This window comes from Antedon mediterranea, chromosome 6 (genome assembly GCF_964355755.1).
Source record: "Antedon mediterranea chromosome 6, ecAntMedi1.1, whole genome shotgun sequence".
NCBI lineage: Eukaryota > Metazoa > Echinodermata > Crinoidea > Comatulida > Antedonidae > Antedon > Antedon mediterranea.
The window spans coordinates 25,563,652-25,578,233 of NC_092675.1; the positions used below are offsets into that span (position 1 = coordinate 25,563,652).

The window sequence follows — 14,582 nt, forward strand, 5'->3', positions numbered from 1 at the left end:
TTAAGCAGAAAACTATCAACTTATTTCCACATAATTAACACATATGCTTCTCATGTTTAGGGTGGAGTAAAATCCTTTTTCAATGGCTGTCGTACATATTAATTCTAAGTGAAAAAATAGAAAAACATGACTTGAATATGGTTGTGTTGTGATGATAATAAAAGAGAGATTAAATATCTTCATTATATACTATAACATCAACATATGAATATGTTAAGTCCAAAGTTTAAAATAAATTATGTTTGAAAAAATGGTGTTGGATTTCCACCCACGAATTGGCTGCTAGAACTGGTTGAATGGTTGGCATCAATGAAAGTGTTGCTCAAATTACTATGTTTACAATAAAAATTTAATAATTTGTAAATAACGTATTTGTGTTTAATAAAGCAAATCAAATTTCATCGAGAGATGAAATATGAGATGAAGTTTTGATGTTATTGTGATGTGTAAATTGGACAGGCAAACATGTGCACTGAAAAGTTACAAATTAATAATTTACCAGGAGACATGGACAATTTCAGTGAATATGAAATAATTAGTAAACTGAGCAAGAAAATGATGGTGGTACGTTGGCATTCTGCGCCCCTGTGAGGGTGTGGCTGGTGGATGAGCCCATTATTGTAGAAGGTTGCTAAAGGAATATTTTTGTATCACAGCTCTCAGGAGAGGGCAAGCTAATATCATTTACATATTGTAATTTTTTAGTAATAAAATACAACACAGGTTTGTTCCTCAAAATACAAAATCTATTATGTACACAAACAACAAAGTATACAGAAATACCATTGTTATAAGATTTAGTCAACCAAATAGACAATCTAATATTTAGATGTATTTATTTTAATAACAGTTTCCAATTGGAATAAAAGCAATCATACTATATAAATAATAAAGAATAATAATTTTCAAGGTGTTTATAGATGATATTATTTTCATCAACAACAAAAGTCACGTTCCAATTCAATATGATCATTTCATCTTCAATAAGTAGATAAATACTCATTATTTATATTTGAAATATTCTCTATAGATTCGGCATTGAAAAATTCCTGACCATTTATCTTCAGAGTGTACTCTAGCATTTGTATTTTGATTGCGACGATTGAAGCACAAAATTGAAGGTGAAATTAATGAGTTTAAAGCGGCTGCTACTATAAAAGGCTAACATCATCATTAATATTTATCCATCAACTACAGTATGTACTGTAGTAGTAATATCCTATTCTTAGATATTGCTTCCTAATGGTCTGTGGTTATATTTTATGTGCATGTTAAAGTGATATTATGTATATAAAGATTAAAGTGGTACAGTATGTAACATTACCTCTTTAAAGTTAGTTATGCTGTTGTGTGTTTTAGAGCAATATTGGTAAAGAATTATGAAGTTTAGTCAAGTGTCAAATTGGAAGAATAAACTTTAAAAATGGCCAATGGATTTACTCATTGCCCTGGAAGAATGCTCCACAAAGCATCCTAATTCTCACTCAATTCGGATATAAATAAATAATAACGGTTTAGTGTAAAGTTAATGAAGCATTCGGTATTGCCTTTATAAAGTACCGTTCTTCATTCATTGACCGAAGCATGTCGAGTTTGTAGCCACCTTTCGTAAAGAAAACCATGTTATGATGTGTAACAGGTGAATGATAGATCATCAACTTGTTTCTGCATCAGTACGGTTTAAAGTGTGACACATATTGAAATAACTATTTTGATACCAACTATGGCATCTCTTCTAACACATAAACAATAATAAACGATTTCGTTTTATTTACTATACTTTTAGTATAGGTGTAAAGTAAAGAATATAAAAACCTACTGTACAGTACTGTCTGTCAGTATACACCGTTGGAAATGGGTACAGTAACATGTTGGACCCTACCCTACCACTGTTTGAAGACTAAACGGACCCTTATAATCAAACTACTGTACTCAACTACAGTACAGTTATAGTCACTCTTATCATTTACAGGTTTTACCAATTCTTTCAGTGTATTGATGCCTTCATGATTTAAACTGGAATGAATTGATTAACTGTATAAAAGAACATAAGGATAATCCAAATTACTTAGATTCACCAGCAGTATTATGTATTAATAGTGGACACATTCTGTTAATCTATTTTGGAGAGTATTCCAAGGATGTCTTTGACAAAAGTCACCAGTTATCCTTATTCAACCAGATAACACTTCAATGATAAGCTTTCTCTTGAACAACAATACAAAATATGTCATGGCAGTTTACATGGATTTGTTGAATAAGCATCAAAGTGTTGCCGACATAAATTTTAGATTCAAGACCATTAGTTGGTGATTTGTAACAACAAAAGTCTCGGACATCAAAACATGTTCCGTTTGTCAACTAAAAAGCAATGTTAAAATATTTCAAAAGGAAAATCATTTGATTTGACAACTGTTAGTCATTGCACAATATGGCTTTTTATTCAAATGAATGTAAAAAACTGATTGTAATGTACAATCAAACTACCACATGTACAGTAAAGTCAAATCTAGAAGGTTTTCTTTTATTGTTACTTATTATTATATATAGGCCTAGCTGTACAGTAACTTCATTTTTCTTTTTTGACAACTGATGAAAAAAATAAATCAATAGTATTAGTATAGTAGTAAAACTGTAATTTAAAAATTACCATTTCATTGTAAGAGGCCTGCAGTACTATATTAAACCTATAGCACAGTTGTTTTATAGTAAAGACATAAAAAATCTAATCTAATAAAAGAATATAAATGGTTATTAATATTGCACCAATGAGATGAGAAAACGTTTTATAAGAAACAATTCAATTTTATAGTGAAGTGAGCAACTATGAAAGTGTGAACATTTAACTTCTTACTGTACTATACTACAGTATGAATAGAACATAATCTGATCTATGGTAATGGTTATTAACATTGAGCCAATGACATTAAAAGTTACTACTTAATATGAATGTTTCAGGTGGTTTTGTACTGTGAGTTCGAAACCTTCCTTTATAAATACCTGTACTGAGATATGTCATTACACTTTTAGTGGAAGTAGAGAAATCATAAATGCCAACTTGTTGTTGACAGCTGTAGGCAACAAATCACCTTTTTTTAATTCACCACTAATCTGTTCAAATTGGTAAAGATTTATTTGACAACTAAAAAGCAACTCTATTAAAAGACCACTTGAAAGGAATTTACTTTTATTTTCGATTGAGAGTTAACTTTGTTCTTATGCATGCAAAGCTAATCCGAATCATATCCTAGTTAAGCTCTGTCTACACTATCAAACTACAGTACGGTAGATTGAAAAAAGTTTGATGTGCGAAAATATAGTAGTGACATGCCCATATGGTAGTGATACGACATCATCATGTACATACAGTATATGGGCACATCACATTTTTTTGTCACATAATGTTTGATGGTGTACTATAGACAGAGCTTTAAAGTTCATCTGCAGTGAATGCAGATCAAGCTATAACCAGAATGTAACTCCAGATAGATCATGGAGCAAAACTCCTACATGCCTTGATAGACAGCATTTTATCTCAAAGAGAGAACAGATCCTAGAAACATAGCTTTAATACACTAAAGAACTCTATTGAAAGACCATTGGAATGGAGTATGTCCTTTTAAATGCATGCAACAGACATTTAGCTTCAATATCAATCAACCATATTTCACTAAACCAAAAGGGTTTAGAAAACTATAAATTGATAATAAAGTGGAAATATGAATATATCTGTTTACTAAAAATCTAGTACAGTACTTTTAGTAGTATCGTAATAATTTGTAGTAGTATCACAATAAACTAAATAACTATATCATGTTATAAATCAGAAAGCTAAACATAGAAAATATGACAGATAAGTAGACAACTTAAGTACCTATGAGAGATGTAATGTTCTAAATTCTTACAAGTTGTTACATTCTAAAGCTTTACCACTAGCTAATGGATTTAAATAACGTATCCCATGGCGCCGTAACAAGAAAGGGATCTGTTGTTGATATACATAGCCTTGGCAATAAATAAAATTGACTGCCTCAGGTGTCTTGTGTATGAATTACGATGTAAAAATATTATATTAAGTCTGTAAACAACAACAAATCAAGAATAATAGAAATTATCCTGTGAAATTAAAGGTTCCTACAGTTAATCAATGTACAAGATTTTTTGAACTGATCAGGAAAGATAACAAGAATAGAATAATATTATACTGTGATATTGTAAATAAACTAAATTTAAAGAATAAATCTACAGTATACTACAGTACAGTACATTAGAATAACAGGAATATTTTAAATATCTGAATGTGCTTTTAGATTTTTCAAACACAGGGTTTAAATTTCAAATTTTAAATTGAGTCTAAAGCTGGCATATTTCAGCACAAAATCATTATGATGGTGATAATCAAATTCTAGCAGGATACCTGTGGTTTGATTTTATCAACCAGCCACTCTGATTGGGCTGCATGCTATCCTGCAGTTTAATCTGACCAATCAAAAGAATCGCTTCATAAGAATTCTGCATGATGTCTTGTATCTTGATCTGACCAATCAGATATACGGTAGGTAGTGGATACCTGGGGGTACAGCATCACAGTATGTTGTTTTTACACACCGAACCATATCCAATATGGTTCCAATAAATGACTCAGACACTATTGACTTCCTGAACAGCGTTGTAATCTGAATGTCATGTCACGTCCGACTGTGAACGCCAGACACTTTCACATTTTGCAAACGCAAAATTGTCTCGCAAGCTTTTCAACATGAATATCGAAAATTAAATTTCAAATAAAACATCACGAAAATCATTAAACTAAAGGTACTGTATGGATGAGGATATGCAAATAGATCTCATAGATTCCTAACATTAATATCATTTAATGTACTTGAAAAAATCATGTTTGTTCATTAGTGTCAAACTTTCAATATTTTAAAATAATATTCAATACGACTAGACAGTATATAATAACTGAATGGCATCAATAATGTTCTGGATGTTCAATCTTATTTACTGAGAGAAAATGATAATTTTACAAGATAATCAGGTTAGGTTGTTTAGATGTAGCTTTAGTGTGTTATAAATGTATCATTTTTATTTTAAATAATCTAAACATTCTATCTACTAGGCCTACTGTACTGTATCAAACTCTATGTGATGTGCTCATACAGATGGACATGATGATGATGTCATATCACTACCATATTTGGGCACATCTCATTTTTTTTCTCAAACTAGTTTGATAGTGTAGACAGAGCTTTATTAGACAAATTCAAAATACCAAACATACTGTATAATATCATATGGTAGTACAGTATAAATATTTGTAGGAATGTTAAAAGATGTAAATATTTCTATATAATTTTAACTGGATAAAAGACCTCTATACCTCATGAGGGCGTGGTTGTGGACAAGTCCTTTATGGTACAGGGGAGTTCTAGGAACTTTTTACTTTCGTATCTAAGCCCTTCCCCCGGAGAGCATGGGCTAATATCAGTTATCCAGCACAAAATAGTCTATGACGTTTATTAGTATGCTTACCTGCACCGAAAGCAAAGAAGAAGCTTTTCTTGGGATATTCATCAAGCAACTCTTTCACTCGCATTGCCATCCGACGATTCCTTTTAATGATCAACTCTTCTTTAAAATATTCATCAATCTCATTTGCTGTGTTATATTCAACGGACGAGAGTGTTGTGTTCAGCACACTCGCCAACTGAGCTGTATCACGGTTGAAAATTACAGAATCTAAATCTCCGCAATTATAATGTCTAATAAGATCTTCTGTTGTATATGACATGTGGCTATCCCCAGATCGTAAACTTTCATGCTGGAAGAGTGTTTGGTTTAGAGCAAATAACACCTGAAAGAAAGTAGTCAAATTTATTAACTATTACTACAGTTACTGTACAGTATATCTACACAACAATAACACATAACATTTTATTTGGAAACAAATAATAATGACTGTGCCATAAGTGTGCTCATCTGTTGATCAATATCAAAGTTGATATTAAAGTCAGAGGGCATTGATCAAGCTGGTCAAGTACTTTGACCAGTAGAAAGTGACCTTGAATCTGTAGTATCGCCCTTTAGGGGGTCAAGCATTGCCAATGTCAAGGTACTATTAAGTTCAAATTATACAGTAGTAGACAGGTGAGGAACAAGCAATGAGTAAATAATTAAAGATGGTAGTAAATTGTGCCGAACTATGGTAGGACTTTTACAACTATTCTTGGATCCAGAGAAATAGGCATACAGTATATATACTGTAGGTACAGTACTTAAATATTAGGCACCACATAGACACTATTTTACAAGTATAGTAATTTAATTTAGTTTTTTGCTTTACAATTAAGAAATATCAGAACTTAAAAGATCGCAATTAATGATGTTAACATTGTACATGATATTGAAAGTTTTAAAATATTTCTAAATCTGTACATTAAAATGTTTCTCTTAATATCAGACATTATTGCCAGCTGTGATACAATCTTGACATCTTACCCCCTACCTATAATACAATAATGAAAAGTAAACAACTTTGTCTATGTGAAAACTAAATTAGGTTACTGTAGGTACATATGAAAGTACAAATACTGTATGAAGGACATGAATTAATAATAATAGTCTATAGGCCCTATCTCAATTTAGTCTATAGGCCCTATCTCAATAATAGTCTATAGACCCTATCTCAATATTAATGTATTGCTAATTTACTGTTAACATGATAGGAAGCAACCATACACTGTAAACTAAATTTTGTATGTTGATTATTAAGTTATGTAATTGATTTTCAGACACCTAAAATACCAGATCAATATTGCATTGACTGTGAGCTAAATGACTAATTAACGATGAACACTCCTTAAATGGCCTTAATTGATTACTTTATTGGCTGCTAATAACAATGTCCAATTATGAAAATACTTTATCCAATGATGCACATTAGCACATCATTGAGGAACATAATGAAATCTTATCATAACAGAACTTGTCTTAAAAATTCTTTGATCTTTTAAGTTTTACCTACCTTGCTAATTATAATCCATTAGTACAGTATGGAAGTAAATTATGTGGATTAAAGGCCTACATGGAAGTACTGTAAGAGGACCTTGAAGAAGGATAAAACTAACCTTGTGTTTTCACTGTAAAAAAGTATGTACAGTACAGAATACAGTATTATAATACCTGTTAGGTTGGACACAGAAATATCCCATGATTGTATTTGGCAGGTTACAGGGGTATATTGTAGTTTATTACTAAACAAAACTCTACTGTACTGTAGTTTCATTACTGTATCATTTGTTCTCCAAGAATTTTAACTTTCTGTATTACAACTTCTGTCATTCACAAAATGTTTTTCATTTCGATGATTAACATTTCTTTGAAATTTTTAGTTTGTGGTTGAAATTTAGGCATCTGACCATTACTTGCATAAAATAATCAAATTTAAATCAGTTAGAGATTAATTTTGGTGTCTTAAAACGATGGCGTTTCCTGACGGTCAACTGGGAAGGAAATGAAATAGCGATATGGGACATTCCCAATAGGCATGCATTATTATGAAGACACCATGAGGCAATTAAGGTAGCCATGGTTGCTACGACCATCAAACTCACCGCTGTAACACACAACCACCGACAGCCCTGCAGGAGTTTCAAATTAGTGATGTCTTCACAACTAACGTTCCAAAAACTCAACGAATCAAATCCCCAGAATAACAAGTGGAATTAGTTTGAAAAACATAGGATTTGGTTCAACCTACTTACAGAGTACATGTACCTATGTTGCTGTTTCACATGTTCTAACGTGCTTACATAAACAATATTAATACAAATCAACACAGATGGTCAGACATTTCCGCTTTTAATATCTGTAGGGCTTCCCTTCTAATGCATCTGTCAAAACACTTTTGAAGGACTCGTTAATAAATCTGGGACAAGATTCAGTCAAAATATCTTGTATTTTGATATTATTCTGATCTTTTGCGGTCATATTGAAGCTTGTTAACTGCAAGGTTGGATGCCCTTGCCTTAAATCTGATATTAATTTGGACTTCATTTTTAAAAGAAAAATTGTAAGCAATCCGGCCACTATGCCTTGTAAATTTTAGATGCACAGCATCAGCTTAGCAGGGAAAATTCCAAATGAACAACTAGTACCATATAGTACTATGTACTGTATAGACTAATATAATGTTAAAATTATACTCAGTATTTATACAGTAATTCAACTTATTTAAAAAAAATAGTACAGCTTAAACTATAGTACAGTAAAAGTATGTACACATTGTAAAATGTCTAAGGTATTCTGTATACAACAAAAATTCATTTTCTTTTTTTTAATATAGTAAATAAATCAGCAAACATTTTTTAAAATAATATAGCAATCACCTAATACAGTAGTATAATAGGATCAAGAATTTATACTATCAACCTATATACAGTAATTTAATTTTAGACAGCATGATTAATACCAGGATAGAATAAGGACTTACTAATAAAGCATAATCAACAGGGGATCAACTTGTTTACAGCATTCACTTCCACCCTAATACTTTGATTTACCTAATTAATTATTCCATTAACTAAATAAATTTGGGCATACTTTAAATGCTGCTGTTATAGATTATGAAACGCAGTTCAAACATTCCTGGACATGCAAAGCAGAACACGCTTGGAGGCCAGAACATTCCAACCCAAAATTAAATACTTTTCGGTGAAACTGTGGACGTTGCTTAGCTTGCAGCGCTATTGGAGGATACAGCATCAATGAATAAATGTTTCGTCACATCGTATTTTTTCAAATTTGAACGCAACAGTAGCACACTGTATATTATATACAACTTTAGAAAACATGCCATAATTTCAGAATATGTTTAAAAAATGAATATACATACTCTATTTAGTATATCCACTCCACTGTAGTAAGAATATAAATTGTATAAAAAACATGTATTGATAGCAGAATTAGGAATAAACTGAAAGTTTGACAAATTGTAATTTTTATCGAACATTGATACAGTAGAATCAATTAAATCAATCAATTTATAAAAAAGGTTAAAGTTCAATTACTGAGTTACTGTACTGTATATAATAAGACCTTCAAATCCAGTACTTCTAGACATGATGTGATCTTAGTAAGTTAAATTCCCATGCTGTTGACAAGACTTATCAGCTGTAAAAATACCTATTATTAGGGGGGCTTAATAATCTTGAATGGGGTAAATACTGGGTATTCATTAGTAAATGTTTAGTCAATAGGATCAGGTTGGGATTTAATGTTACTGACCTAAATGGATAAAAACACAGGTGTTTAGTTATATATCCACATAATACTATATAAGAACAGTACTGTACCATTGTTTACTGTATGTTGCATTCTATTTGTGTATAATTTTATTTCATCTTCTTCCTATGTATGTTGTTGTCAACAACATACTGTAGGAATGGAACTTACTAAGATCACATCATGTCTAGTAGAAGTACTGAATTTGAAGGTTTTATTAATTACATACATCTTCCTATACTTCAGTTTATTACTTAAAAATTAGCTGTTCACAAAAATTTGGCCAATAATTTAAGATACTAAATCATACAATTCTATTAGAAATTATTATTATAGGTTTAAATTGTCCCCTATTTATTCATGTAGTAAAACAGTACTGTACACTGTAAAGAGATGTCCTAATTAACAAAACATCTATAAACAATTACATTTAAATGATGGGCTCTATTGTTATTTTGCATTAAATGAACTGGCAGATAAAAAGCTGTAAAAGAATTGTTAAACAACTCCCCAGTTATATCATCATAGACTGTAGACATATAGATTAGATAGGTCAATTGGACCATGGTTATATCAGAGGTGGTGGTTATATTATAATATCAATAAACATAGCAAGTAAAAAATATAGAAAATGAATTATTTGAATTTATCACGATTAAAAAAATATAATTTTAATACTAATCAAGGATCCCTTTAAGTAAAACATCACTTTCTTTATTAGGTTAAAAAAGACAACAAAATTGTTTTTTTTATTATATAAGTTTCCTTACCTGCGAAAAATTTAGTCCATTTAATGGTACACATTGTTCCTCTACTTTTTCGACTGCGCCTGTCCCTTTATTTGATCTATTAGCTTCTTGCGCTAAATATAAGTCCAACACTGGTATCCCCTTTGCCTTCACATCGGCTTCCGTCAACGAATTCACTAATAACATCACCCACACTGGCCGCTTTCTTTCCCAATTACCCGCAATGGCGTTAAACAGATAATCAGCATATAAACCTTTTCCCTTCTGATCTTGCGTCATCCAAGACGGCATCATGAGTCTTACATATTCTAAATGACTTTTTAAGCGTAGGTACATACTTTCAGGGAGTACATCTCGTAGATTCTCTCCCTGAGGTAACATTTGACAGTACGTTAGTTCTGATATTGTTTTAGGGTCTGTTAAGTCTAACTCAAAGAATATATTTTTACTATTTTGAAATGCACGTTTTGTGTTACTTGGTATGTAGTCCCAAACACGTGTATAGGGAACGTGAATTGTCCCGAAGAAATAAGCAGGAGGGCCTGGTTCTCGTCGAACACGCCATAGGAAAGAGTTCGTTTTACTCTGAAATATAATAAAAAAATATCAGTTAACTAGTATCTGTTAATAAAATATAAATGGTATTGATTTTTTTCAAGTTTCTGCTATAGTACTAGAGATTCTTAATATTCTTAACATTAACATTCAAATTTCAACAACTTAAATCTTTTTTTTTTCGTCTGAGCGATTTGAGTTAAATGTTTTTTAAAATGTTGTATCCATCAGGTTTTCACACCCCTTTCAGTTCCAAAATGCCTCAATAGCTCTTAGATAATGGTTGTGTTCAATGTAAATTAATGATTGGTTGAAAACAACAAAAGACCAGAATTTGGTATAAGTAGCTTAGTAAAATCTTAAACAGAAGACAACCCTCTAACCAGCCAGGGTATGCTTAATGAAGACACAGCTGCTATGTTAGTCAACAACTCTGCAAATATTATATAAAAAGGTAAAAACTATGATTGCAAGGGGTCCTTACCGATTCGTCGTTATCGTTTGAACACCTCATTCCTTTTCTTAATTTGCTTATTGAATAAGTCTCTGCTAAAGGGATAAGACACATATAAATCACCATAAATATTCTTGGAAATTGGTGCCAGTTCATGTTAAAGTTACTATTTCTGAGAACACACACGGTGTACCAATACAAACTATATTTGTGCTAGGACCCTCAGAGCAGCCGACAGCGAGTACCCTGTGTTGTTGCAGTGGCAGCGAAACGAGTTGACAGGCCTGCCGTGTGTCTGAGTTATACATCCCTTCTCTGCACAACACGAAATATCCAGCCGAATTGGGAATATATTTAAATGTGCTAACTTCGCCATTCGAAAATACATTGATCTTTTGAATCTATTTCCATGACTTCAACATTTTATATCCAGTGTATATTCCAAAGATGCATTAGTAAACTATCTTCTGTTTCGAACGACAGAAAGTATCTATAACTTGATCACAACAATGCTATTCGCGTGTAGTGTCTTTTGCTAATGTAAGTACATGCTCAGTGTGTACCGCTTCAATATCCTCGTTCATTGATTGGCTATTTCATGCTTGGCTGACCTCGAAGGATGGCGCTGAAGTCTCAGGTCTCCGAGGTCCTCCTCTTTTTTTGTAATGACGTAATCGTTAGGCTCAGTTAATAAACCATAACTTCGTAAACTTATCCACCATTCAAAAACGTGCATATCCAAATCACCTAAATAATTAATTTTCATTCGCAGGCTATCTTTCAAAGCACTAGCAGCACCACCTGATATATTTCCGTGGGTGTAGGGAAGATTAAAATGATTATTATATTATTGCCGTAATTCTGAATCAATCTATAGATTCAAGTTTTAAAACACATACACCACATGCGAAATATTTCAATTTGATATTTCTCTCTAATTGATTCACTTATATCGGTTCTATTATTTTAATCGCATTTGCATTTGATATAATCCTAGGCTTATTATTTATTATTACTTAAAACCAAACATTACTTTAATCAATGTTCCAGAATTAAACAGCTTTTATAACATATTCTGATGATGAATGATGAAAAGATAATTATTTATAAATATTAGAAATACATTTTTTGAACAATGCATCGATGTCTAGGCCTACCAAATGTAAAATAATTCTGAAGAGGGCGATCAATATACGCCGACGCGATAATACATACACAGTATTATAACTTCCGTAGGTCTAATGAAAGATTTCGCCTTCCAAATTGTCCCTATTAGACCTATTTAAACACATTTTAAGAATGAATACTATAATTATTGTATAAGTATACATATTCGGTATAAGGCTTTAGATTATCGATGAAATAAAATTCAACGATATGGTAAATAAGTCCAACATTTTTTTTCTTCGAAAAAGGCTTTTTCTACATCCCAGAACCAAGTTGTTACAAATGTTTAAAGGGATTGAGATGAATTGCTATATCGATTTCTGACAAGTTGTATGTTGTATGGAACGCCGTTTACGCAACATTTCGATGATATGAATTTTATGACGCGATATGTGAATGAAATGCATCGATATGAATTAAATGGTGCGATATATGAATGAAATGTTTTGAATTGAATGCTTTGAATTGAATATTTTGAATGAAATGTTTTGAATGAAATGTTTTGAATGAAATGTTTTGAATGAAATGTTTTGAATGAAATGTTTTAAATGAAATGTTTTGAATGAAATGTTTTGAATGAAATGTTTGAATTGAATTGAAAAGTCAAACTATTGGTGGCGTATGTCATTCTCGCTCGCGATTATTTTCTCAACCTCTTAGGGCTAAGCCTGGGTACCCTCATCTCTTTTCTTCCACGCTGCCTTTACAGAGAATCCTAACAGACCTGGGTTCGGAAATATGTATTCCAATGTTTCAGGTCTGTTAGGGAGTCTCTGTAAAGGATTCATATTGATGACAGCGTTGAAAGGAGATGAGGGTACCCATGCTTAGGCCTATTAAGAGGTTGAAAAAAAATCGCGAGCGGGAATGACATACGCCGCCAATAGTTTGACTTTTCAATTCAATTCAAACATTTCATTAAAAACATTTAATTCAAAACATTTCATTCAAAACATTTCATTCAAAACATTTTATTCAAAACATTCAATTCAAAACATTTCATTCAAAACATTTCATTCAAAACATTCAATTCAAAGCATTCAATTCAAAACATTGCATTCATATATCACGCCATTCAATTCATATCGATGCATTTCATTCACATATCGCGTCATAAAATTCATATCATCGAAATGTTGCGTAAACGGCGTTCCATAATGTTGAGCCTTTTTGGCATTCATTTTGATCAATCACTCAATGAATTAGTTGTTTGTTCATTTGACAATAAATTATAGTACTGAGTCTCATAAATACGTCCGAATTTGGCTAATAACGTCAAATGTACAAGTGTGCGGTAAAGATCTTAGCTCCTCTGTCGGAACGACGTTTGCTCAATCGGAACCTTGAATTTTAAAACCATTTAATAGTTCTTAATATTTTACTGTAGATTGATTCATTAATATGAAGCTAATTCGGCTAATTCGATAAAAGCACGTACGAGAAATGCCGGCCGTTCATATAGCAGTTACAATGTTCAAAGAATTTATCCATTTAACGCTTGTTGTACAAAGATATATCCAATACGTTTTCTAATCGTATTCCTAGAAAACAAGACAAGTGTCAACGCTGGCAGATTAACGGCGTTGATTATAATTCTACGAATTACATTCTATATCAAAACGCATGGGAATATATTAAAATAATTGCCGTAAGTCAACATTAATCAAATTTAAAAAGCGCAATTCTAAAATTGGATAGACAGCTTGGGAACAGCACAGAGAACTTTGTCTCATTATTCATTTACCACCACCATTACTTAAGCTAATATCAAAATCTTATATCCTACGTCTTTTCCGGACAAATTACGCCACAACAAGGAGTGGTTGGACACAAATTAGCGTCGAAGACGAACTGATAATTACGTTTATCGGTAAGCCTACGTGGTCAGTCACCGTCAGCTTGAAAGTGCTACTCAAAGTTTATTGAAAATTTAACTATATTTTATGTCGACTGGGTCATGTAGTTTAACTTGATTTAACGAATTACATTAACTGACATTATTATTTTCTCTTTAGTTGCACTGTAGGCCTAACGGAACCAAATTATTGTCTTTACATTTTTACATCACATATTGTAATTTGCATTTCCTTACAATGCATCTATAACTATGTAGTATAGGCCTATATCCATATCATAAATTGTCATTTCATATCGACTTTTCTAATATTATTATTATAAACTGGAATTATCGTACCAGTTCTAGCGTCACAAGTATTAATACTATTATTACACGCATATTTTGTAAGGGCGGTTCAGCCATTTACTTCAGGGAATGTCAGGGACTATTTAGAACACAGTAGTTCAAATTGTTGAAGTGGGTGTATTTTGTCAAACTCTATTAATGTAATGTATTTATTAACTTACATTGAACT

At 31.8% G+C, this 14,582-nt stretch overlaps 1 protein-coding gene across 1 annotated transcript in view; it reads right to left on the reverse strand.

The window, feature by feature from the left end:
• LOC140050894 (metalloprotease TIKI1-like) overlaps positions 1-11,563 on the reverse strand; it is a 28,858-nt gene extending 17,295 nt beyond the window's left edge. Inside the window, exons 1-3 of the mRNA XM_072095888.1 lie at positions 11,074-11,563; positions 10,056-10,619; positions 5,536-5,857 (exon numbers count right to left, since the gene is read on the reverse strand). Coding sequence (XP_071951989.1) covers positions 5,536-5,857; positions 10,056-10,619; positions 11,074-11,199 — 1,012 coding nt within the window. The 5' untranslated portion in view covers positions 11,200-11,563. The remainder of the gene's footprint in view (positions 1-5,535; positions 5,858-10,055; positions 10,620-11,073) is intronic.
• Between the last annotated feature and the right edge of the window lie 3,019 nt (positions 11,564-14,582).